Source organism: Carassius carassius, chromosome 15, assembly GCF_963082965.1.
Source record: "Carassius carassius chromosome 15, fCarCar2.1, whole genome shotgun sequence".
Lineage (NCBI taxonomy): Eukaryota > Metazoa > Chordata > Actinopteri > Cypriniformes > Cyprinidae > Carassius > Carassius carassius.
In genome coordinates this window covers 4,347,110-4,374,751 of record NC_081769.1, presented here as the reverse complement: position 1 = coordinate 4,374,751, position 27,642 = coordinate 4,347,110, and the positions used below count along the sequence as shown (strand labels likewise).

Here is a 27,642-nt window from a genome sequence, read left to right as displayed (position 1 = left end):
TGGATTATGGCCATTATAATGCCTCCTTCACCACAGCTGTGCTTGTTTTACTGTACGTAACGTGGCAGACTGAAAACTAGCCGATTACCTACTGATTACTTTACGTATTAATATAATACTGGCAATTATATTTTTTTAAAATTAATATGTGAAGCAGTATAGGTGGGTTGTTGAACGTATCATGGCATTACGTAAATTTAATGTCTCACTATTCATTCAAATTAAAGCACCACCTTTACTGAGCCCTACCCTAAACCTAAATGGTAATGATACATAAGCAAATGTGAGATAAAAATGCAACCATGCCTTTGAGTTCTTTTATCATGACTTGTATTGTATTGTATTGTATTGTGTTATGTATTTAACAGAATCATTCCCGAGCGCTCAACTTTGTAAACCCAACTCTGTACCAGGTGGGCTACCGAGCAAGTTTCCGACATCAAAAAAGCCATACATATGGAGCTGTTAATGTAATGCAAAGTTACAAAATGTATTTGTTTCCACATCAAGTATGGTCTTTCTTTATCAATAATTTGACCTATAATCATAATTTGTGTGAAAGGGAATAAAAGTTGTTGCCATTTTAATGCCTCTAGTGTTCTTTTCAACTGGAAACTGCAGTGTGTATAGGTACAGTATGTATGCCTAGGCAAATATCAAATTTATTAAGAGGATAAGCCCCTTGAGATGAATCATCTCGTTTACAAGGGGGTCCTCAATATTCACAAATATATACACAAGCGCCAGATACAGCAGTGCAGTAAATACATCAATACAATAAAAGTCAGTATAAAAACAAGACAACACAGTCATTCACCCACACACACATAAACACACACACACACACATATACACAGAACTCTCAGAAGGCTGTCTAACCCTACAACAGTATGCATCTTTCACATTATTAATGTTACAATAATTATTCAACAATGTAACAATGACTTTCCACCTAATTATATTTAAATGAATATTTGCCACTTTCGTTATTGATTCTAGGGACAACAAAAGATATTTGATCTCCATGGCATAAACTATATGAGGAGCTGCATGGGATTAAATATTGTTTCAGGTATTCAGGACAACTGAAGTTAATGCATTTGAAAAAAAATGTTGATACATACATAAGGCAGTGGTGAGTTCTAAAGGGACAATGAAGAATGAACCTTTCAACATTTCATTAAATGTAGGCAGAGTCACATTTTTACAATAGCCTGGGTTGGATATTTGTCAAAGTATGCTCAAGAAGCTTTCTACACATTTTGACGAATATTCAGGTCACCCTGGTATTCCATGCATACAGAATAATCACATACTATGGACAGTATATCATATCCATAGTATAGTATGCTATTCTTTATATTGAGTCTCCTTATAAATAAATGTATTCTGATTTAGAAGCAGAACCAATTGTATGTGTGTGTGTGTGTAGCTCGCTGTCTCAGGATAATGAAACTTTAACATCCCGATTAGCACTCGGTTTAAATGGCATTTCATGGTTTTTTAAAGGAGGTCACGTTAGAAACCATAGCTAATCACAGATAATTGGTGGCTCAATTCCATGAAATATTTAAAATGACCCAAGAAAATGAACAAGTGTGAGTGCTCTTTGATTACTCTTGATAAACTGTGAAATTAACATTTGATGTTCCAGGTCTGCTGGCTGTAATACCACATCTGAAGTTTCAGAAAGCAAGAAGAACTGAAGGTGTTTAGGCAGTGACTGCTTGATATTTCAATTGCAAACACCTGTTTTTGTCATCTTCATTTCTAATGCTGCAATCATACTATGCACGCTAAATGTCAAAGCCATATGGAATCATATTCATTAGATTTATACACTGTGTCATTTGAAGTTTAAAAATAGAATCGAAATGTAAGAATTTTGAACTCAAAAATAGAATGAAGGGCCGAGAGCCGTGGGAACAGTGCGAAGCCGGTGGAGTTAATGATAATGCGCGACACCTGCGCCACTCACCGTCTCAAGTCCCACACAGGAGCTCCGGAAGGATAAAAGGAGGAGGAACTACAGTGCAAGACAAGAGAGAACCAGGCCTGGATTTAATTTTTTGCTTTGGTTCTGTTTGTGCGAGACAGTTTTCCGCAAGGGGCTGTAGTGCTATTTTGTGTATATTTTATTATTAAAATATTTAAATGTTCGCCAGTTACTGTCTCCTTCTTCCCGATCATAGAACGTTTGTAAAACAGTCTATATTTTGAAATAATGTATGAAAGTCATGACATTTCCCAAGTATGGTAACCCATACTCATAATTGGTGCTCTTCATTTAACCCATCCAAGTGCACACACACACAGCAGTGAGAAGTAAACACAACATGAACACACACCCGGAGCAGTGGGAAGCTATATATGCTTTATATATATATATATATATATATATATATATATATATATATATATATATATATATATAAAAGCATGTATCAAGCTTAAAGAAATAAATAACGTCAAATATATCACAAACAGTAAATATGACCTTAGTGAAATGCCATTGTGATGTGTTAAAATTACAGACTTTTGAAAAATCTTGATCATTTCAGAAGACTGTACCTTAAAGAAGGACATGGTTGCTCCATCTTTGACTACGCCGTACTCTATTTTGGTCTGTTTGGCCAGGTCATCGGCTGAGTCCACGGGCGAATCCATCCTCTCTACAGTGAGAAAAGCGGCCAGATTCGCTGTGTAGGAGGAGATGATGATGAGGGTGAAGAACCACCAGATTCCTCCAATGATTCGAGTAGAGAGAGCTTTAGGCATCAGTTCTGAACCTGAACAAAAATTAAAGGCATTATCAGCTTATTAAATAACAATTAGTTTAGTTAAAACTTTATATTGATTATAAGAAAAGAAAGGGGATGTTTATCAGATTTTTGCTTTCACTGTTAAATATTTGTACATTTTTACATATTTATATATATATATATATATATATATATATATATATATATATATTTTTTTTTTTTTTTTTTTTTTTTTACATGCATAAATATTAATCGTGATTAATCGCATCCAAAATAAAAGTTTTTGTTGACATACTATATGTATGTGTATTGTGTTTATTTATTATGTATGTATACTGTATATAAATGCACACCGATACATCATATATTTAAAAAATATTTACATGTATATACATTTATATATTTATATTATAATATTTTATTTTATATTTAAATATACTTAATATATAAACCTAGCATATTCTTTTTTTATGTATAATTGCATGTGTTTGTATTTATATATACATAATAAATATACACAGTACACCCTCATATATTATGTAAACAAAAACAAATTATTCTGGATGTGATTAATCGCGATTAATCATTTGACAGCACTAATATGTATATATATATAAAATATAATACTCTCTTTCTATATATATATATATATATATATATATATATATATATATACTCTCTCTCTCTCCCTCTCTATATATATATATATATATAGAGGGAGAGAGAGAGAGTATATATTTTTTCCCCTAGCACAAACTATCCAACTATCTAAAGTCTTGATTCATTCGAAGTCCACATGTAGCTCATATACACAGAGAGTCAAACCAACCAAAAACTGGGATGATTTACAAACAGTGAGTTCCTTCAGGATAGGTGCCAGTGAACAATGCAATGATAAGTTAGAAAACTGCAAACTCCTGAGTGTCACACAGACACCCACACACACCTTTACCTTCACCTTCATTCAGCTCAGGATTGGCTAAAATACAGTTGACAAGCTATTTATATATATACAACAATCAAATTGGCTTTTGTGAGAGAGGGTCTTTGGTTTGTGGTCTTGCTGATTTGGATGTTCCTTTATCATGTTTCAGTGTGCAAGCTCTTAAAGAAATGCTGATGTCATGACAAACAACCAGCTGCCAGATTGTCCAGCGTAACACTAAAGCTAAACATCTGCTTATCGCTGTATAAAAGTAGGGAAGGCAAAGTTGCTAAACTGTGGCCGTCTGTGGGTTATTCTCTATGGGTTTGCTTCAGAGTGATATTAATTATGATGACCTGCATTTTCCTGTCGTGTTATTTCTTTCACAAGCTTTGAAACACATCAGCCTGGATGAAGTTTAAGCATTTCCCAATGAGAATAATTACCTGCACTTAACATTCCCACCTTCTTCTCGTAAAGAAGAAAGTCACAGTGTGGCTCTGCGCCGGAGGCTAGTATTCAATATTCAGCCCACTACTTAGCCCTTTTCACTCTCAGTGAGCGCCAAAGCTATAATGTTTTAAACAACAGCATGAAGAAGAATTAAAGATATGTTCAAAATTAGGGAAACTGAGCAAACTGATAAAGCTCAGCAGTCACCAAATTAACATATTTGCAGTAAGTCGATGGTAAACAGACATACCACTGCAGAAACAAACCTGCCTAAGATGGTTTGGTGGTCTAAGCTTGTTTAGTTGATCAGCCCCCTCTATAACCAGCCAAGCACCTTAGGTGGGTTTGGGTTTGGTGGATTTTTGCAAGAAACTTGCAAAAACAGACCATTTTTCATGTAATAATCTGCATTTTGCAGAATGAAACATCCGTTTTTGTTGAGCGCGCCATGTCTAACCTGAATAATTTTTGGACAGAGATGAAAAATGAGCTTTTGTGCTTTTATCATTTCAGCTGAACTGCCGCATACTAGCATAAAAGAGCTTCCTGTCTGACAGGACAGGTTTAAAAAATGACAATGTAGAAAAGAATTAAGAAAACAACTGTCTGGTATTTTCTGACATGTGAAAACATTTATTTTGTATTCATGCCAATTGCTTAGTGTCTGGTGTTATTCATTCTCATTTTTATCAGTAGTTCCTGCTGTCTTGCTCTAGCTGCAATAATGTTGGATTTACTTCTTGGATTATCATTTCCAGACAATAATTGTATTACTCTTACTGTGTGTCCTATTACACTATCAACTTCATCTCAAATATTTCTGTTAAAATTTCTTAGGAGAAAGTAAATAAACATAAAATAGACAACTGGCAGATCAGACAGACCAGAAAACCAGCTTAGGCTGGTTTAAGATGCATTTCGCCCAAGTAATTTAATCCCATTGATGTTCAGAAGAAAACTTTTAAGAAGGAAAAACAAATATACAAAGAAAATTATAGTACTGTAACTAGTACTGTCTTTCTGACAAGTAGTATTGCATCTATACCAACTGTTCACTACCTGCTGTCTTAGCTGCAATCCCACTGAATTCCCTTCTTACACAAAAAGGCTTCTTTTTATCACCATCTAACACTAGTTGATCATTTCACAGTACTTCAACTTTAAATTGCTGTTGGACCGTAAATCATTGTCAATCACTGATGCAACTGGAGTAAGCAAAAAATAAATAAAAAGCACATCTCACAACGTAAAAAGACGAGAGAGAACTTCTAACTCCATCCAACCAATGCATAAACTGCATGGCTGCTAGATTCCGTAGACTGTTTCAAATTGACAGGTATCACACATATCTGTGGAGATTTCATGCATAATGAAATGTGTGGCAGATTTGCGCTCCCCGCGAGCAAAGAATCACCGTGGGCACAGGACGAGTATTTTCTATTTGTCTCCTTACATGAGGTAAAACATTTCATTACTCCCTGGCCTGCTTTATTATGCCATTTGGTTTTGAGGGTATCATTTGCTAATGTGTGCCTGTGAGGGGTGTGAAAACAGCTTCAACCCCTGCGTGTCTTTAATAGCTTCCTCCATCTAATTCTGTGAGGTGGCGCATCAGGACAGAAGCAAAGAAAATATTTAAAATGGTACTAAAGGAAATAATATTTGAGAGAGAGTGTCATTTACTTTGGTGTTGTGTTAAGATACAAACTCAGATTAAAGGTCATTGCACACTATGTCCGAAAATGTCATACGTTAAAAAAATAAATATGACCTCACGTTATGTCAGTCAGGTATACACACTGCCTCCGAAATATTTGTCCATCGTGAAAAAGCATTTTTAGAGGTGTTTTGACAGTTCAGAGCTACTGTACAAGCTAACAACAAAATCCAGAATGGCGTTTGTCGTGTTCATCAAATTGATCTCTCGGCACAAAGCACTGTATATAGATCCTTGCACACTGAGTTCACAGAAATTGCTGGTTTTCTTTTTAATAGGCTGTAGTATACAGCTAGAACCAGGAAGTATGACCATATTAGCCCGGTCCTGTCAACACTGCACTGGCTCCCTTTCAAGCATCGCATAGATTTTAAAATATTGCTTATTACTTATAAAGCCCTGAATGGTTTAGCACCTCAGTATTTGAATGAGCTCCTTTTACATTATAATCCTCTACGTCCGCTACGTTCTCAAAACTCAGGCAATTTGATAATACCTAGAATATCAAAATCAACTGCAGGCGGCAGATCCTTTTCCTATTTGGCGCCCAAACTCTGGAATAACCTACCTAACATTGTTCGGGAGGCAGACACACTCTTGCAGTTTAAATCTAGATTAAAGACCCATCTCTTTAACCTGGCATACACATAACATACTAATATGCTTTTATTATCCAAATCCGTTAAAGGATTTTTAGGCTGCATTAATTAGGTAAACCGGAACCGGAAACACTTCCCATAACACCCTATGTACTTGCTACATCATTAGAAGAATGGCATCTACGCTAATATTTGTCTGTTTCTCTCTTGTTCCGAGGTCACCGTGGCCACCAGATCCAGTCTGTGTCCAGATCAGAGGGTCACTGCAGTCACCCGGATCCAGTACATATCCAGACCAGATGGTGGATCAGCACCTAGAAAGGACCTCTACATCGCTGAAAGACAGCGGAGACCAGGACAACTAGAGCCCCAGATACAGATCCCCTGTAAAGACCTTGTCTCAGAGGAGCACCAGGACAAGACCACAGGAAACAGATGATTCTTCTGCACAATCTGACTTTGCTGCAGCCTGGAATTGAACTACTGGTTTTGTCTGGTCAGAGGAGAACTGGCCCCCCAACTGAGCCTGGTTTCTCCCAAGGTTTTTTTCTCCATTCTGTCACCGATGGAGTTTCGGTTCCTTGCCGCTGTCGCCTCTGGCTTGCTTAGTTGGGGACACTTCATCTACAGCGATATCGTTGACTTGATTGCAAATAAATGCACAGACACTATTTAACTGAACAGAGATGACATAACTGAATCCAATGATGAACTGCCTTTAACTATCATTTTTGCATTATTGACACTGTTTTCCTAATGAATGTTGTTCAGTTGCTTTGACGCAATGTATTTTGTTTAAAGCGCTATATAAATAAAGGTGACATTGACATTGACATAGTATCGACAAGCAAAAGCATCAAACTGAGCCACTGACTGATTGGATGGACACAATATTTCCTTTCTTTTCTAAATAAGTGAGAGGCATGCAAAATCATCCTTACTGCTTGAAGACTCCATTAGTGCTCTGTTGCACATTTTTTCCAAACAAATTAATAATACACATCAGATTTAGTGTGCAAGGTTTCTGTGCGAGAAAAAACAAAACAACAAAAACAAAACAAAAAAAAAACCCTAAGAAAATCTCACACTCTTTAAGCTGGAAATTGCTTCTTATTCTAAGTCAGTTCCATTAAAAGACTAAGATACTGGGACTAATTGATTTTGGTTCTGTTAACCCTCTGGAGTCGATTAACACATATACGCATTATGAGTCATTTTCTCCTGATAACCCCGAAAAGAACGTACTCGGTTACTAAACGTAACCTCGGTTCTCTCTAGAAGAGCGAACGAGTACTGCGTCTTAGTTAAGATGCTACGGGAAAAGTCTCTTTTCACGAAATACTGAAGCAAAAAATTATCCTTAATTTTGTATTTTTGTAAAGCGCATTTGCAGCAGTACACAGCCATAGGCGAGACGGCTCGTTCGCTCATTGGCTTGTTCTGCGGCAACTGCACAGCCTATCGAGCGCAGGCTGATGCAACAACAGCTTCGCGCCCTTCTTGCCACTTCCCGCCGAAACGGGTGTGGCCCAATCTATAAAAGGAGCTCGAAAAGGCTGACTCACCTGATTTATTTCATCGCTGAAGCCAACCAGAGTGAATCGTACGCACGGCAGAGAACGCAGTACTCGTTCGCTCTTCTAGAGAGAACCGAGGTTCTCTTACGAGAGCTCTCTCGTACTGCGTCTTAGCTAAGACGCTACGGGAAAAGTCTCTTTTCACGAAATACTGAAGCAAAAAAATTATCCTTAATTTTGTATTTTTGTAAAGCGCATTTGCAGCAGTACACAGCCATAGGCGAGATGGCTCGCTCGCTCATTGGCTTGTTCTGCGGCAACTGCACAGCCTATCGAGCGCAGGCTGATGCAACATCAGACCAATAAGGGCGCTTCGCGCCCTTCTTGCCACTTCCCGCCGAAACGGGTGTGGCCCAACCTATAAAAGGAGCTCGAAAAGGCTGACTCACCTGATTTTTCATCTCTTCAGCGAAGCTCACGCATCGCTGGATCACGAGGAAGCAAGCGCCGTCTGGAAGAGCATATCAGCAGGACGAGCCATCCTGAAGCCGCTGGCACCGCCGCCTTCCACTGCCGTTCCTGCTGCGCTATCCGGCGCCCATATCCTTTATAATCCTTGTTCTGTGATATTCTGTGTGTGTGTTCGCCCTGCGACGCACATTCACAAAAGAGCTGCGTCTTTTTAAAGATGCCTTCGTGCGGCTCGTGCAGAACCCCGCTCAGCGAAGGAGATCGTCATGTCATCTGCGTCTCCTGTCTGGGTGAAGACCATGCAGCGCTCGCGCTCGCTGATGGCGGATGTCCTCATTGCGAGTTGATGCCTATGGTGACTCTGAGGACTCGCCTGGCATCCTTCTCGAAGCCTGCATCATCCGCTGTGCCGCAGCGCCGTAAGAAGCGCCGCTCGCAGCGCCTACCAGAACCGCCTCCAGCTCGGCCGAGCTCGCCGGTTCCCTCCGCTTCGCCGGTCTCCCCTGCATCGCTTCCCGATGCTCAGCGTCCGCTGCTTGCCGACGCGTCATCGGAGGAAGTGGATCTCAGGCCCGCGTCCTCGGAGGAAGAAGACACGTGCTCTCTGCTTGCTTCGGGCAGTGAGGGTTGGGCGAGCTCCGTGGATCTCGCGCCCGCTGCTCAGAGGCCCAGCAGACGGGGGGATATCGATAAGGAGCTGATGCGTGTACTCTCGTTGGCCGCGGCGAGCCTCGGCCTCGAGTGGTCTGCACCAGCGCCCCCTCCACGTTCCCGGCTGGATGGTAGCTATCTTCCGGATGAGCGCTCTTCCTCAAGCTCAAAACACGCCCCTTTTCTTCCTGAGCTTCACGAAGAAGTGGCGAAGGCTTGGGACGCTCCATTCTCGGCGAGAATCCGCTCATCTGTTTCGTCAGCATTCTCCACACTGGACGGTGCTAAGAACAGAGGCTACCTGTCACTTCCGCCGGTGGAACAGGCTATAGCAGCGCACCTTTGCCCGCCCTCTGCTGGACGGCGGACTAAGGCGGCGTTGCCATCCAAAGCCTGCCGCATGACGTCATCGCTGCTCACATGGATATTCTCTGCTGCTGGGCAGGCTGCGTCTGCGTTACACACCATGGCGACACTACAGATTTTCCAGGGCGATCTTCTCCGCAAGCTGGATGAGATGGGACCTGAAGCGATCTGTCTCGCGGATCTGAGGAGTGCTTCGGATCTCTCCCTCCGCGCTACTAAGTCCGCTGCACAGGCCATGGGACGGGTTATGGCTTCCGCTACGGTGGCTGAGAGGCATTTGTGGCTGACGCTTTCTGACATCAAGGAGTCTGAGCGTGCTGCGTTTCTTGATGCTCCGCTAACTCCTGCCGGCCTCTTTGGATCTTCCGTCAACGAGTTTGTGGAGAGATTCGCCGAGGACCAGAAAGCTTCGCAGGCGTTCAAGCACTTCTTGTCGAAGCGCTCCAGTTCTGCAGCTAGCCGCTCTAGACCGGCCCCACAGAGCTCTCAGTCACGCCCACCGCCTCCTGCTGCGCCATCACGACAGCGTCAGCAACGCAGCTCGGGACCCCGTTCTCGCTCTTCGAGCCGTCGCCCCGTGCCGCGGGAGCCGCGGCAGAGGATTGCGGTGAAGCCAGAAGCCCCGAAAGCATCCTAGCACTGCTGAGAAAGCGCCGGTGTTCGAGTTCCGCTGCGGCCGAGCTCTCACCCAAGCGCCGCTGCTGCAGTTCCAAGAGTTGCGACTGCCTCAGTGTCTTCTGCAATGCGCAAGCCTGCACGAGTGCCCGCTTGCCTGCACACAAAAGCCGTTATCATGGCTACCCAGATGTTTCACAAAAACAGTGTTTTTTCTGGTGTTCCGGCCACGGCCGATGGTGCTATAAATGTTGTGACGATGCCCACTCCTCAGTGCCCATCTCCACATGTAAGCACAGCCCTACACACAGGGCCTGCGCTCATAATGTCGACTCAAGTCGGTCGCGCACACTACATAGTAAACGTGCCCACCCCTCAGTGCCCACAATTACTATGTCACACGCGTCACGTGGTTTCTGTAAAAACGAAACCCGTGCACGCTCGTCCGGCCACGGCCGATGGTGCTTTAAATGCAGTGACGATGCCCACTACCCAGTGCCCATCCCCGCATGTAAGCACAGCCCTACACACAGGGCTAGCGCACATAAGATCGACACAGATCGGTCGAGCGCGCCGCATTGTAAACGTGCCTACTTCCCAGTGCCCACATACACTATGTCACTTACGGCGCGGGGCTTCTGTAAAAACGAGGCCCATGCACGTACATTCTGCACAGGCAGACGGCGAGTTGGAAGTGGTAAAAGTGCACACATGCAGCCCACGGTTACTCGCAGATATATTGAGTCCCACGGGACCCGCTCAGCCTCCCTCCAGTCGGTTAAGCGCCGGAACGGGGTCGAGGATGAGCGATCTGCCCGCTGTGATCAGCGCGCTCCCCGCCTCAGATGCGCAGCACACTCGAGCGCCGCCGTTGCCCAGTCAACAGAGCGCGTGTCACATACAGCCCTTAGCCATTCATGCAGATGCATGGTCAGCACTTCCAGGGGTTTCGGATTGGGTGCTAGGCATTATAAAGAGAGGCTACTCGCTACAGTTTTCTCGACGCCCACCGCGCTTCTCAGCGCGCGTCGAAACTACGGTCAAAACAGAAGTAGCACACATACTTCGGGCCGAAATATCAAAACTGTTGAGCAAAGGGGCTGTAGAGCCTGTGTCTCAAGCTCAAAGCGAGGGGGGGCTGTACAGCAGATACTTTCTGGTGCCCAAGAGAGACGGGGGTCTCAGGCCCATACTGGATCTAAGACAGCCGAACAAGGCATTGATGAAACGCAGTTTCAAAATGCTCACGACCAGGAAGCTCCTCGCGCAGATTCGCGGAGGGGACTGGTTCATGTCAATAGATCTGAAGGACGCGTATTTTCAAATACAGATAGCGTCAAACCACAGGCGGTTTTTGAGATTCGCCTTCGAGGGCCAGGCATACCAGTTTGCAGTCCTGCCATTCGGCTTGTCCGTAGCTCCTCGTACGTTTACGAGGTGCATGGATGCAGCGCTCGCTCCTCTCAGACTCAGAGGCATACGAGTGCTGAATTATTTGGACGACTGGCTGGTTCTGGCCCAATCACGAGCGGAGCTCGTGGACCACAGGGCCGTTTTACTCGATCACCTCGAGAAGCTCGGCCTCAGTGTCAATTGGGCGAAGAGTTCGCTGAACCCCAGTCAGACGATCCCGTTTCTGGGTATAGTTCTGAACTCGTGTTCCATGACGGCGCGACTGTCACCACAGCGCACGATGGGCATTCAGCGCGCAGCGAGTTCTTTCCGCTGCGGCGCGACTGTGTCGCTCAAATATTGTCAAAAGATGCTGGGTCTCATGGCCTCAGCATCTCCGGTTCTGCGGCTGGGCCTGCTCCGCATGCGCCCCCTGCAGTTCTGGCTGAAGGCTTGGGTGCCGCGCAGAGCGTGGGCGTCTGGCCGGCTGCATTTCAAGGTCGATCAGAGCTGTGTTGCGGCTCTAGCACCTTGGACAGCGAACGGCTGGTACCGATCAGGTGTAAGCCTGGGGACTTCCCCGAGTGTGAAAATGGTGTCGACAGACGCCTCCACTTCGGGATGGGGAGCGCTGCTCGAAGGCAGACCGTCCTTTGGCCTATGGTCAGAACGGGAAAAGCTCCATCATATCAACTGCCTGGAAATGCTGGCAGTGGAGAACGCGCTGACGCGCTTTTGTCCCCATATCAAGGATCACCACGTCGTAGTCCGTTCGGACAACATGTCCGTGGTGTCCTACATAAATCGCCAGGGCGGTCTCGGGTCCCGAAACCTGTACAGGCTGACGGAACGCCTCCTGATTTGGGCTCAACGCAACGTGCGCTCGCTGAGAGCAGTGCATGTGCCTGGACTGCAGAATCTGGGTCCAGACAGGCTGTCCAGAGGCAATGTACCTACGGGCGAATGGTCTCTACAACCGCAAACAGTTCGGCTGTTGTGGGAGAGATTTGGCATGGCGGAGGTGGACCTCTTTGCGTCCCACGAAAACGCTCACTGCCCCGCATTCTTTTCCAAGAACGAAAGCGCGCTGTCCCGGAAATGGCCGTGCTGCCCGCTTTATGCGTTCCCTCCCGTCTCCCTCCTTCCGCAGGTGATAGAACGGGTGAGAGAAACGAGATGTTCAATACTGCTTGTGGCACCTCTTTGGAAGAACCAACCATGGTTCCCAGATTTGATGCAATTAGCAGATGTCGCCCCATGGCCGGTACCGTTGAGGAGAGATCTCCTCTCGCAGGCCAGGGGCTCGATTTGGCACCCTCAACCGGAGTTGTGGTCCCTCCATGTATGGGCACTCAACGGTTACCCGCTGATCTCGCAGTGGGAGTGCTAAATACCATCACTCAGGCTAGAGCTCCATCGACACGACGTCTGTATGCCTCGAAGTGGTCGGTGTTCTCCAGCTGGTGCACAGCTCGAGGTTATTCACCCCTTAGTTGTGAGGTGACGGAGGTCCTCTCCTTCCTACAGGAGCTGTTGGATAAGGGCAGAGCCCCATCCACGCTCAAAGTTTATGTGGCGGCCATCGCGGCGTTTTCTGAAACGGCGTCCGGTCAGTCAATAGGAAGGAACGATTTAGTCATCCGGTTCCTCAGAGGAGCTAGGAGGCTGAATCCTCCCAGACCTCCCTCAGTCCCTATGTGGGACCTCGCGGCAGTTTTGGAGGCCTTGAAGGGTCCCCCTTTTGAGCCTATCCAATCGGTTAGCCTTCAGCATCTGTCATTCAAGACAGTATTCTTGTTGGCTCTCGCTTCTGTGAAGCGTGTGGGTGATTTGCACGCGCTCTCGGTGAGCCAGTCGTGCTTGGAGTTTGGGCCCAATGACTCAAGGGTCATACTCAAACCTAGGCACGGTTATGTGCCGAAATCCCTCAACACACCGTTTCGGGCTCAGGATATTGCCCTGTCCGCCCTGCCGGTGTCAGGGGAGGATGGAGACTCGAGTCTTCTTTGCCCTGTCAGGGTTTTAAGAGCTTATGTGTCTCGCTCTGCTGCCTTTCGGCAGACGGAGCAGCTATTTGTCTCGTTCGGTGGACGTTCCAAAGGAATGGCTGTTTCGAGACAGACTCTATCCAGATGGATAGTTGACGCCATAGCGTTAGCTTACGCTTCCAGGGGCCTTCAGTGCCCGTTGGGCGTCAGAGCACACTCCACAAGAGGCGTCGCCTCGTCGTGGGCGTGGTCTACTGGGATCTCCTTGCAGGATATATGTATGGCGGCGGGTTGGGCCTCGCTGTCTACATTTATCAGGTTCTATAACCTGGAGGTTCCCGCCTTGCAAGCAAGGCTGCTGTCGGTATAGAAGAATCAGGGCCCTGAGGGGAATTCTGAATTCATGAGCGCTATGCGCTGCCGACTGTTATATGGGCAGTATTGCGTAAGACCCGCAATGCCACATTGGTCAGGCCTTGCCTCGGCTGTGTGATGTCATATTGCCGCATCTACGGATGCTGCTAGATATGGGACGGAGGGCTTTCCCCCTTTTCTGTCCCGGACTCTCTGTGAGTCCCTCAGGTGACTGTGCACTGTAAATCCTGGGCGTTGCTTCAGGTTTATCGGTGTGTGATCCCTGCGCGCACGGCGTTTTACATCGGGTTCCCGTAGCGTCTTAGCTAAGACGCAGTACGAGAGTGCTCTCGTAAGAGAACGTACTCGGTTACTAAACGTAACCTCGGTTCTCTCTAGAAGAGCGAACGAGTACTGCGTTCTCTGCCGTGCGTACGATTCACTCTGGTTCGCTTCGGCGATTAAATAAATCAGGTGAGTCAGCCTTTTCGAGCTCCTTTTATAGGTTGGGCCACACCCGTTTCGGCGGGAAGTGGCAAGAAGGGCGCGATGTGCCCTTATTGGTCTGATGTTGCATCAGCCTGCGCTCGATAGGCTGTGCAGTGGCGCAGAACAAGCCAATGAGGGAGCGAGCCGTCTCGCCTATGGCTGTGTACTGCTGCAAATGCGCTTTACAAAAATACAATATTAAGCATAATTTTTTGCTTCAGTATTTCGTGAAAAGAGACTTTTCCCGTAGCGTCTTAGCTAAGACGCAGTACTCGTTCGCTCTTCAAGAGAGAACCGAGGTTACGTTTAGTAACCGAGTACGTTACGTTAAGTAACCGAGTACGTTCTCTTACGAGAGCTCTCTCGTACTGCGTCTTAGCTAAGACGCTACGGGACCCCAATGTAAAACGCCGTGCGCGCAGGGATCACACACCAATAAACCTGAAGCAACGCCCAGGATTTACAGTGCACAGTCACCTGAGGGACTCCCAGAGAGTCCAGGACAGAAAGGGGGAAAGCCCTCCGTCCCATATCTAGCAGCATCCATAGATGCGGCAATATGACATCACACAGTCGAGGCAAGGCCTGACCAATGTGGCAATGCGGGTCTTTCGCAATACTGCCCATATAACAGTCGGCAGCGCAAAGCGCTCGTGAACTCAGAATTCCCCTCAGGGCCCTGATTCGACTATACCGACAGCAGCCTTGGCAGCAGAGGCAGCAGAGCGAGACACATAAGCTCTTAAAACCCTGACAGGGCAAAGAAGACTCGAGTCTCCATCCTCCCCTGACACTGGCAGGGCAGACAGGGCAATAACCTGAGCCCGAAACGGTGTGTTGAGGGATTTCGGAACATAACCGTGCCTAGGTTTGAGTATGACTCTTGAGTCATTGGGCCCAAACTCCAAGCACGACTGGCTCACCGAGAGCGCGTGCAAATCACCCACACGCTTCACAGAAGCGAGAGCCAACAAGAATACTGTCTTGAACGACAGATGCTGAAGGCTAACCCATTGGATAGGCTCAAAAGGGGGACCCTTTAAGGCCTCCAAAACCACCACGAGGTCCCACATAGGGACTGACGGAGGTCTGTGAGGATTCAGCCTCCTAGCTCCTCTGAGGAATCGGATGACTAAATCGTTCCTTCCTATTGACTGACCGGACGCCATTTCAGAAAACGCCGCGATGGCATCCACATAAACTTTGAGCGTGGATGGGGCTCTGCCCTTATCCAACAGCTCCTGTAGGAAGGAGAGGACCTCCGTCACCTCACAACTAAGGGGTGAATAACCTCGAGCTGTGCACCAGCTGGAGAACACCGACCACTTCGAGGCATACAGACGTCGTGTCGACGGAGCTCTAGCCTGAGTGATGGTATTTAGCACTCCCACTGCGAGATCAGCGGGTAACCGTTGAGTGCCCACACATGGAGGGACCACAACTCCGGTTGAGGGTGCCAAATCGAGCCCCTGGCCTGCGAGAGGAGGTCCCTTCTCAACGGTACCGGCCACGGGGCGACATCTGCTAACTGCATCAAATCTGGGAACCATGGTTGGTTCTTCCAAAGAGGTGCTACAAGTATTGAACATCTTGTTTCTCTCACCCGTTCTATCACCTGCGGAAGGAGGGAGACGGGAGGGAACGCATAAAGCGGGCAGCACGGCCATCTCCGTGACAGCGCGCTTTTGTTCTTGGAAAAGAACGCGGGGCAGTGAGCGTTTTCGTGGGACGCAAAGAGGTCCACCTCCGCCATGCCAAATCTCTCCCACAACAGCCGGACTGTTTGCGTGTGTAGAGACCATTCGCCCGTAGGAACATTGCCTCTGGACAGCCTGTCTGGACCCAGATTCTGCAGTCCAGGCACATGCACTGCTCTCAGCGAGCGCACGTTGCGCTGAGCCCAAACCAGGAGGCGTTCCGTCAGCCTGCACAGGTTTCGGGACCCGAGACCGCCCTAGCGATTTATGTAGGACACCACGGACATGTTGTCCGAACGGACTACGACGTGGTGATCCTTGATATGGGGACAAAAGCGCGTCAGCGCGTTCTCCACTGCCAGCATTTCCAGGCAGTTGATATGATGGAGCTTTTCCCGTTCCGACCATAGGCCAAAGGACGGTCTGCCTTCGAGCAGCGCTCCCCATCCCGAAGTGGAGGCGTCCGTCGACACCATTTTCACACTCGGGGAAGTCCCCAGGCTTACACCTGATCGGTACCAGCCGTTCGCTGTCCAAGGTGCTAGAGCCGCAACACAGCTCTGATCGACCTTGAAATGCAGCCGGCCAGATGCCCACGCTCTGCGGGGCACCCGAGCGAGTTCAGCCAGAACTGCAGGGGGCACATGCGGAGCAGGCCCAGCCGCAGAACCAGAGATGCTGAGGCCATGAGACCCAGCATCTTTTGACAGTGTTTGAGCGACACCGTCGCGCCGCAGCGGAAAGAACTCGCTGCGCGCTGAATGCCCATCGCGCGCTGTGGTGACAGCCGCGCCGTCATGGAACACGAGTTCAGAACTATACCCAGAAACAGGATCATCTAACTGGGGTTCAGCGAACTCTTCGCCCAATTGACACTGAGGCCGAGCTTCTCGAGGTGATCGAGTAAAACGGCCCTGTGGTCCACGAGCTCCGCTCGTGATCGGGCCAGAACCAGCCAGTCGTCCAAATAATTCAGCACTCGTATGCCTCTGAGTCTGAGAGGAGCGAGCGCTGCATCCATGCACCTCGTAAACGTACGAGGAGCTACGGACAAGCCGAATGGCAGGAATGTAAACTGTTATGCCTGGCCCTCGAAGGTGAATCTCAAATATCGCCTGTGGTTTGACGCTATCTGTATTTGAAAATACGCGTCCTTCAGATCTATTGACATGAACCAGTCCCCTCTGCGAATCTGCGCGAGGAGCTTCCTGGTCGTGAGCATTTTGAAACTGCGTTTCATCAATGGCTTGTTCAGCTGTCTTAGATCCAGTATGGGCCTGAGACCCCCGTCTCTCTTGGGCACCAGAAAGTATCTGCTGTACAGCCCCCCCTCGCTTTGAGCTTGAGACACAGGCTCTACAGCCCCTTTGCTCAACAGTTTTGATATTTCGGCCCGAAGTATGTGTGCTACTTCTGTTTTGATCGTAGTTTCGACGCGCACTGAAAAGCGCGGTGGGCGTCGAGAAAACTGTAGCGAGTAGCCTCTCTTTATTATGCCTAGCACCCAATCCGAAACCCCTGGAAGCGCTGACCATGCAACTGCATGAATGGCTAAGGGCTGGATGCGAAACTCGCTCTTTTGACTGGGCAACGGCAGCGCTCGAGTGTGCTGCGCATCTGAGGCGGGGAGCGCGCTGATCACAGCGGGCAGATCGGTCTTCCTCGACCTCGTTCCGGCGCTTAACCGACTGGGGGGAGGCTGAGCAGGTCCCATGGGACTCGATATATCTGCGAGTAACCGTGGGCTGCATGTGTGCAATTTTACCACTTTCAACTCGCTGTCTGCCTGTGCAGAATGTACATGCACGGGCCTCGTTTTTACAGAAGCCCCGCGCCGTATGTGACATAGTGTAGGTGGGCACTGGGAAGTGGGCACGTTTACTATGCGGCGCGCTCGACCGATCTGTGTCGATCTTATGTGCGCTAGCCCTGTGTGCAGGGCTGTGCTTACATGTGGAGATGGGCACTGGGTAGTGGGCATCGTCACTGCATTTATAGCACCATCGGCCGTGGCCGGACGAGCGTGCACGGGTTTCGTTTTTACAGAAACCACATGACGCGTGTGACATAGTAATTGTGGGCACTGAGGGGTGGGCGGCTAGCTGCAGAACTGGAGCGCTTCGGCAAGAAGTGCTTGAACGCCTGCGAAGCTTTCTGATCCTCGGCGAATCTCTCCACAAACTCGTTGACGGAAGATCCGAAGAGGCCGGCAGGAGTTAGCGGCGCGTCAAGGAACGCAGCGCGCTCAGACTCCTTGATGTCAGAAAGCGTCAGCCACAAATGCCTCTCAGCCACCGTAGCGGAAGCCATAACCCGTCCCATTGCCTGTGCAGCGGACTTAGTAGCGCGGAGGGAGAGATCCGAAGCACTCCTCAGATCCGCGAGACAGATCGCTTCAGGTCCCATCTCATCCAGCTTGCGGAGAAGATCGCCCTGGTAAATCTGTAGCGTAGCCATGGTGTGTAATGCAGACGCAGCCTGCCCAGCAGCAGAGAATATCCGTGCGAGCAGCGATGACGTCATGCGGCAGGCTTTGGATGGCAACGCCGCCTTAGTCCGCCGTCCAGCAGAGGGCGGGCAAAGGTGCGCTGCTATAGCCTGTTCCACCGGCGGAAGTGACAGGTAGCCTCTGTTCTTAGCACCGTCCAGTGTGGAGAATGCTGGCGAAACAGATGAGCAGATTCTTGCCGAGAATGGAGCGTCCCAAGCTTTCGCCACTTCTTCGTGAAGCTCAGGAAGAAAAGGGGCGTGCTTTGAGCTTGAGGAAAAGCGCTCATCCGGAAGATAGCTACCATCCAGCCGGGAACGTGAAGGGGGCGAGGCTCGCCGCGGCCAGCGAGAGTACACGCATCAGCTCCTTATCGATATCCCCCCGTCTGCTGGGCCTCTGAGCAGCGGGCGCGAGATCCACGGAGCTCGCCCAACCCTCACTGCCCGAAGCAAGCAGAGAGCACGTGTCTTCTTCCTCCGACGCGGGCCTGAGATCCACTTCCTCAGATGACGCGTCGGCAAGCAGCGGACGCTGAGCATCGGGAAGCGATGCAGGGGAGGCCGGCGAAGCGGAGGGAACCAGCGAGCTCGGCCGAGCTGGAGGCGGTTCTGGTAGGCGCTGCGGCGCAGCGGATGATGCAGGCTTCGAGAAGGATGCCAGGCGAGTCCTCAGAGTCACCATAGGCATTAACTCGCAATGAGGGCATCCGCCGTCAGCGAGCGCGAGCGCTGCATGGTTCTCACCCAGACAGGAGACGCAGATGACGTGACGATCTCCTTCGCTGAGCGGGGCTCTGCACGAGCCGCACGAGGGCATCTTTAAAAAGACGCAGCTCTTTTGTGAATGTGCGTCGCAGGGCGAACACACACACAGGATATACCAGAATAAGGATGTAAAGGATATGGGCACCGGATAGCGCAGCAGGAACGGCAGTGGAAGGCGGCGATGCCAGCGGCTTCAGGATGGCTCGTCCTGGTGATATGCTCTTCCAGACGGCGCTTCCTCGTGATCCAGCGATGCGTGAGCTTCGCTGAAGAGATGAAAAATCAGGTGAGTCAGTCTTTTTGAGCTCCTTTTATAGGTTGGGCCACACCTGTTTCGGCGGGAAGTGGCAAGAAGGGCGCAAAGCGCCCTTATTGGTCTGATGTTGCATCAGCCTCCGCTCGATAGGCTGTGCAGTTGCCGCAGAACAAGCCAATGAGCGAACGAGCCGTCTCGCCTATGGCTGTGTACTGCTGCAAATGCGCTTTACAAAAATACAAAATTAAGGATAATTTTTTGCTTCAGTATTTCGTGAAAAGAGACTTTTCCCGTAGCGTCTTAGCTAAGACGCAGTACGAAAGAGCTCTCGTAAGAGAAATTAAAATACACTTTCAGTTTGAATCATACAGATAAGAGCAATACATCCATCGAATCTGTAAAGGGTCTACTTTTTTGTATAGAGAAATAATATCAACAAAACTTTGTGCACTTATAAAATAAAGATAACAAACAAGGTGTGCTGTCTGCAGCCTTTGTCTGCGCTGATCTTCATTTACAAACGTGTCATTAAAATGAATGATTGTTGAAAGTATACATTTTAATACATATCAAACAGCATCCTGAAATACTCTAAGTTTCTTACATCAATATTTAGTGGTGATGTGTCACTACTGAATCTATAGAGCTGGTGCAAGATGATGCAAGAGTTTTCAGACAAGTTGTGAACTTGCAGTTTTAACAAAGAAATGAGAGAAAAACTGAATGCCACAACACAATTTCTGCATTTCCTTGTCTTTCCTAGTTGAAAGTAACAACAAGACTAGTAAATTCACAATTTACACACAAGTTACACAATTAATTACACTGAAATTAATTAGAGAGTGTCTTAATTAGACACGCCCCCACATGTCTACGTCACTATGTAGAAATATTCATTTTTGGAAAGCCGCCCATATGTTCACACAAAGAAAGAAGGCGTGGTTTCAGTAACCGCAGTTAGTGTTGAAGCAGTCATGTCAGGTAGATGCTGTGTGTATCTATACGAAAGCAGAAGCACTTTATTGGGCCTTCCGAAAGTAGATGCATTTAGGAATCTTTAAAATTACTTACAACAGAACAGCAACACATTTTTTAGCACCTAACACCGAGGAGAGGAGGTCATTCTGACTTTGCTACGCCAATCTGGCGCTTCTGAATCAGCTACTGTAAGTATTTTTTTTATTAGTTAAAGTATTTGCTATTGACTGTTCAAATGCAGAGTTTTGTGTGTCGTGTGTGAGTGTGTGTGTGTGTGTGTGTGTGTGTGTGTGTGTGAGAGAGAGAGAGACTGGGTCGCACAATCATCCATGGCTTGTGTACTGCAAACACATACGAGCTTCATCACTGTGTCCTTCACACCACTCTGTTCCCCTTTCAGGCTTGAACTGATGTTAAAACTAAGGACATTATTAACTGTCTTTACATTTATTTTGAAAGAAGGTGTTAGGTTGCACTGGGTCAGTTGGCCAATCAGAGCAGACTGCGTTTGTCGGAAGGAGGGACTTTGTAGAAAATGACGTGTTTAAGAGAGGCGGGGCATAGAGGAACTACAATAATGTACAGTATTTAAAAAATAATGTGTTTTTTGAACATTAAAGCATGTCAAAATATTCTGTTACATCAAATACACAAAATAATGATCTTTAAAAAAGCATCAAATTACCCCTTTAATGCTCTAATGTATTGGAAATGTCCCCTACACCAAACCCAATCCTAAACCTACCCGACAGTGTTAACAAATGCAAAACTGATATAAAAACACATTCACTGATGCCATTTGAACTTCCTCATATACAGGTTAGAACCGGTTTGGTCAACCTTTTTGTATTTTTTTTTCATGTAATTTTTTATTTATTTTTTCGTACCAGAGCGCTGCACCTCTCAAGCACAACTCCATACTGTGTGAGCTACCGAGCAAACCTACTAAACATGAAAACCCATATATATGAAGCTGAATATGTGAAAGTAACCTTTGCGGGTATTGGTTTTCAAATGTGTTAAAATGTGTAAAAGTGTTAAAATTGTTTTGAATTAATAACGTACTATTCTTCAAGCAGTTAAAAAAAACAAAAATTAGGTTTTATTAATTGAAACTGTAGACCTGCAATCATACTTTGTGTGAAAAGGAATAAAACCTGTCAAAGTCTTACTGCCTCTAGTGTTCATTTCTGGAAACTGCAGAAACATACTTGGAAGCGCATGTTTTCTATGACAGCAAGTAGTGTTTATTAATACTTACAAAGAATATATTAATGCCTTATTCTGCATGACCATATTTTAGACACAATCGATTACTCTCGGAATCAGTATTAAAGTGGTACTTCTTGTCTTTCTTGTGTCCAATACAAAATGATCCGAGAACTGCTACTGTGTTATGCATGAACATTAGGACTGTTTGAAATAAGCAAATTCTGCATAGAACTGTCTCCTTCCCTGACAATAATTCCACATTCAAAGCGAAGTCATTGGTATCTGAAACGAGCCTATTAATTTCCGTATGATCTCTTTGCGTTACTCTGAAGCCACGTGCTAGCAGTGGCGAATGAATAAAACACTGCATTGAGGCGAGAAATAAAAAAGAACATATAGAGGGCGGGACATCTGGCCAAACGGAGATGAGATGAACCACAGAGATGCCCCACTGTGTATTTGCTGCGATAGAGACAGTCTTCTGTCGACTTTCATCCCAACCTCAAACTCACAATCGTGAAGGTCTCGGATGTGTCAGGAAACAAACGCTGCTGTTATCACTCTAACCTGCCAGTGAGTATGACAGTTGTTTGACACCCCTCATCTCCGCCTCACTGACAAGCGAGATGACTACTTCCTCCTCCTGTCACAAAAGTCTGAACTCAACATGGTTTTGACAGGGAAAGGGTGGAAGACAGCCACATCACGCTGTTGTCAGGTTTTTCGGCTTGTTTGCAATCTTTGGAAAGTGCGTTGAGTTTGCAGTAGAAGCACTGTACCTTGCTGCATGAGAGAGCCCACGCCAAACCAGAAGCTGTTGAGAAGGGTGAAGTTGTTTTCTACAACATCAGAGCCTGGGTTACACGGATGGGCGTCATACCACTCGTACGGGCTGAACCTGTAGCAGGAATCAAAGAGAGTTCTCAAACATGAGCTAACATGATTAAAGGTGAAGTGTTTTTTTTCACTACCAACAACACCAAACAGAACTGCAAAAATAATCGCTTTTCAAATATACACATCTAGGAGCCATCATTTCATAGAGGACTCTTCTGACTTGTGCTGGAACTACTCAGAACATCCCAGCAACTATTGAGCGGAACCCTAAGTACTGCATAGCAATGTGCTAAGAATAGCTCAGAACACTTTAGCAACCATACGCAACACCCAAATATTGTGCAAAAACCATTTAACAGTATATCTTGTAAAAATGTAGAAAGACACCATTTAAAGAAAGTACATTGTGGCATATTTAAAAAAAAAAAAAGAAAGGGAAGAAAAAACCTTTTATTCAGTATTCAACTTACATTCATGTTTTAGTGTCATGTTTTTGGACACTTAATTAATTAATTAATACATGTTATACTGTAAAATGTCATATTGTGAGATTTGCTAATACACATTCTTATATTACTAGTACAAAGTGACTTCTGACTTCTAATTTGAAACTGTCCATATTCACCACTTTACTTACAAAATTTTAACATCATGCCAAATGTGTTTGTAACCCTGGGGAAATATTAGAGATTGGCTACTTCTGTGTATTTTGTTGAATTCAAGGCAAGTACTCACTAACTGTGACGAGAGTGTACACCTTGCTCTTTTCAACAGTGTGTTAAACCATAACGTAATTTTCTCTGGACACTCCCAGCAACTGCAGATGTCTGTAATTTCCCTTATAACACCTGTCCTTTAACAGTACCTACAGTACAAGGAACATCAAAAAACAGATGCTTCAAAAGATGAGAGACGCGGGTATTGCCAAGGGACTTGTTAGCAGAGCGCAAGCACAGTAGCTGGAAACTCACTGAAGACACATTGTAGGATTTGTCTATGTACATGTTTTCACTTACTGCTTGAATAATAATAATAATAATATAATAATAATAATAAATCTACATGTTGGATAATATATCCATGCGTATTACTCTTTCACTGTCTTTGTGTAAAAGTGGATGTGTATTATTATTATTTTAGTTTGTTTCAAAGTTAAAATCTCATAAACTTATTATGTATCAATACATGTGAAACGTGTCTTTTTTCAGGCTGATTATTATTTTATTTTTTTAATTGCTCTGTTTGTTTTAACAGCCCAACCAACTCAACATAGCAACACTGACTCAACAATTGGTGTGAGCAATGGGGCAAGTTATTACACACTCACTGGTCCATGAGTGCTGAAGTCTCTGTTTGTACTTATTTCTTATTCTTTTGAAACTTCATTAAAATATGGAAATACCTGTACATTATATTTCCAGGCAAGAGAAGTGCCATGATGAGTGATCCCTCATTTGGCTGATTCATATGCACTAAATTACAGTTTACGCTAATTTCTAAAATAATGTGTTAGAAAACAAACATACAAATAAAAAAAAATATGTATATTGGCCTATTGTACCAAATGCACAAGCTTATGTGCTACCTGTGCTACTTCAGAACAGTTTAAATTGCACTTTTCGACCTGATTCCTAACTGTATGAGATTTGACACCTGAAGCTGTTTTTCATGAGACCTGAAGCCTTTCAGACTGAGTCGTGATGCAGTTTCGCCAAATGGCTGAGGTCTAAGTATGTCCTAATATCCAGACCGTAAGTTTGACTTCTGTAAAGTCTCTAGTACCTGTACTCTTCATTAATGGACACTCTGAAAGCCCCTTCACTGATAGGTGCTATACACATTTCTGATTAAAGCACTCTTACAAATAATGACAATGTCACTCAAAGTACCCTTAAGCAGACTGTTAAAGCCTGTTTGGAAAGCAGGCTTTAAATGGCTGAATGGATGACATATTGTGTGATATTTTAATCTTTTTATTTATTTATTTTTTCTGCTGCTTGACTATGTGTCACTACAAAGACACCAAAAGCATCCCATGTAAGCCCGTGCAAAGCTTTTGGTGTTAATATACCACTAGTATCTGAGTGAGAAGGGTTGTGTATTATCTATATGTAATATACTGTATAGGGAAAACATTTGTATGAGCTACATTTACAGTTGTATGAATCTGAATAACATAATATTAAACCCAGAGCCATCTGAAAACAACTTGATGCTCAATTTTTTTTGGCAATAATATTTAAAGGCATGAATATTTTAAGTCATCTGAAAATACACTTAATTTTAAGTGATGCTTGTCTGTGTAAAACTTGCAGTCATTATGTAAGGATGCTGTTTTTGCTTGTTATGACGATACTATGAAGTTCTTAAATACACACATACATTCAAACGTTCTTAAGACGTTTTATTTTTTTTCTCATCTAGATTGTGCACTTAAAGTGCATGTGAACTATTCAGTTGCTACAGCACTCTGGGTGGTTGTTAAGAGGTTTTTTTAATGGCCACAAAAATCCAAGCAGCAGGTCTCTTTGATATTCTATTCCCTATGTATGGTTTGGGCCTTTAGCCTTAGCAAACATCACTAATAACACATTACTGTTTGCCCTTTGATGCTTTACCAAGTGAATTCAAAGCAAATATCGGAAGGTACCATGGAGGTTAATAGTCCCAGGTGCACAGGGCACAGGGACAATTGGTTTTCACTCACCTGGCGATGACGAAGAGTACACAGCTGACTCCCAGGTAGGCCAACAGGATGTAGACCCAGATATCTGGGGTCATGGGATTCATGAAAGAGAAGAAGCCGGAGTTGGTGCTGTTGGGTCTGCGGTACAGGATACTGATGCCAGTGTTCAAGAAAGGTTTCGAGAAGTCGATAGCTTTCTCTCGCATAAAGGTGATTGTGAGAGGAGCCACAGCAAGGTCAGCCCTCTAGAGGACAGGAAACAAAAATTAGGATCAAAGAAGTGTTCAGAAACATTGCACAGAGACAGTCTAGTCAAAAACATTCTTTAAAAATCAACATGAAACCAAACTGGCAACCCATGTTACTTTTAATGCAACAGATTTTAAAATTAAACAAGATATTTTACAATAGATATACATTAGGAAGTTTCTGACTATAAATCTGAAATTATCTATACTGATAAAAATGCCAAAGACATTGCTCCCTGCATGAAATGTCCAATCAGTGGCACTGAAAGTTAATTCAGTTTTATCAAAAAACAGATTAAATTAATTAATCTTGTAATGTTGTATTTGTTTGGTTGTACAGTATCACAGCAGTAATTACATGATCTGTAAGTGGCTGCGATGGAGATTAAAGTTCTGTTGCATTTGAAAATAATACAAGATAGTAAGACATTTTAAAAGTAAATAAAAAAAAAATAAGTGTGAATCAATAAATTACTGTATAAATATTTAGCTGCCATTGTGTGAACAACACGTAAGCATGTAATCCATAAAAAAGAAACGTAATCTAATTATAACCATTTTAAAACATAATATAATCTAATAACAAAGTGCTGAGAATCATTTATACTAAACCCTACCCTAAACCTCATCGATAGTGTTTATAAAAGCAAACATGAGACAAACTATTTGCCAAAGCAGCCATGCCATCTAAGCTTTCTTTTCATGTTTTGTGTTTCACAGGACTTGTACCAAAGTGCTCCACATCACAAGAACAATGCAGTACCAGGTGGGCTACCAAGCAAGTTTAGTTTGTCAGAAAAGCCTTACATTTGGAGCTGGTTATGGGATGTAGACCTATGTATTACATTTTTCAATAAAAAGCAACATTTGAGACTGTAGATCATGATATTCTTTTACACAGACTAGAACATGTAGCTGGGCTTCGAGGTTCTGTGCTGGAGTGGTTTGCCTCTCATCTAAAAGGGAGAATGTTTTCTGTCAAAGTAGGGAATTGTTTTTCTTCCCATGCCCTAATACATCACGGCGTACCACAGGGCTCCATACTGGGTCCTCTTTTGTTTGCATTATATATGCTTCCACTTGGTCATATTACACGGACACACAATTTATCATTCCACTTTTATGCTGATGACACTCAGCTCTTCTTTCCTATCAAAAATAATAATGGTTCTTTGTCTGGCCTGTTTGACTGTCTGTGTGACATAAAATGTTGGATGTACATGAACTTCCTATAGTTAAATAATGACAAAACTGAAATTGTTATCTTTGCCTTAACAGAAATGATCTCTGACACAGTTAATCAGATTAGTTCTTTATCCTCAAATGTTCATGACCATGTCAAAAATCTTTGTGTCATTTTTGATTCTAATTTGAGTTTCGATGAGCAGATTAATGCTATTGTTAAAAGTAGTTTCTTTCAGCTAAGATCTATTGCCAAGATGATGCTCTCTAAGAAAGATCTTAAAGCTGTTATTCATGTTTTTATTGCCTCAGAGTTGGATTATTGCAACCCCTTATACCTGCGTTTGCCTAGTTCAACTGTAAATCATCTGCAGATGGTTCAAAACTCATCAGCCAGGCTTTTGACTGGCACTAAAAAGTGTGAGCACATTACTCCTCTGCTTGCCTCTCTCCACTGGTTACCGGTTAGGTCCCGGATTGATTTTAAAACTTTGCTTTTTGATTCTTATGTTCTTCCAATCAACTACTTCTCTCTGTTCCTCGCTTATGATACAAAACTAAAGGTGACCGGGCCTTCTCAGTGGCTGTTCCCAGACTTCCTCTCAGTCTTCCTCTCTATATTAGATCTTCCACTTTTGTTTCTACTTTTAAATCTTCATTAAAAATGTATCTGTATTCTTTACGTTTTAAGTGATGTTGTTTCTTTTTTTTACACATTTTCAAGGTTTTAATCCAGTGAGTTAATTCTGTTTTAATATTCTTTTAATTTTTGTTTTAATACCTCCTTACAGCACTTTGGTTGCAACCTCTGTTGTTTTGAAATGTGCTTTATAAATTAATAAACTTAACTATATAAACAATAATAATAATCTATTCATTTTCTAATTGTACACTATGGTAAAAATGTACTGAGGTCATAATATGTGACCATGGAACACAAAACCACTAATAATTTTTCATTGATGTATGGTTTGTTAGGATAGGACAATATT

At 44.9% G+C, this 27,642-nt stretch overlaps 2 protein-coding genes across 2 annotated transcripts in view; both read right to left on the bottom strand.

Moving 5' to 3' along the window:
* Positions 1 to 27,642, bottom strand: part of LOC132157649 (uncharacterized) — a 491,841-nt gene that overhangs the window by 261,204 nt on the left and 202,995 nt on the right. The window lies entirely within an intron of this gene.
* The window catches only part of grik3 (glutamate ionotropic receptor kainate type subunit 3), a 146,308-nt gene that overhangs the window by 8,574 nt on the left and 110,092 nt on the right, over positions 1 to 27,642 (bottom strand). The window contains exons 11-13 of the mRNA XM_059567276.1: positions 25,242 to 25,465; positions 22,477 to 22,595; positions 2,572 to 2,789 (exon numbers count right to left, since the gene is read on the bottom strand). Of these exons, the coding sequence (XP_059423259.1) occupies positions 2,572 to 2,789; positions 22,477 to 22,595; positions 25,242 to 25,465 (561 nt within the window). The remainder of the gene's footprint in view (positions 1 to 2,571; positions 2,790 to 22,476; positions 22,596 to 25,241; positions 25,466 to 27,642) is intronic.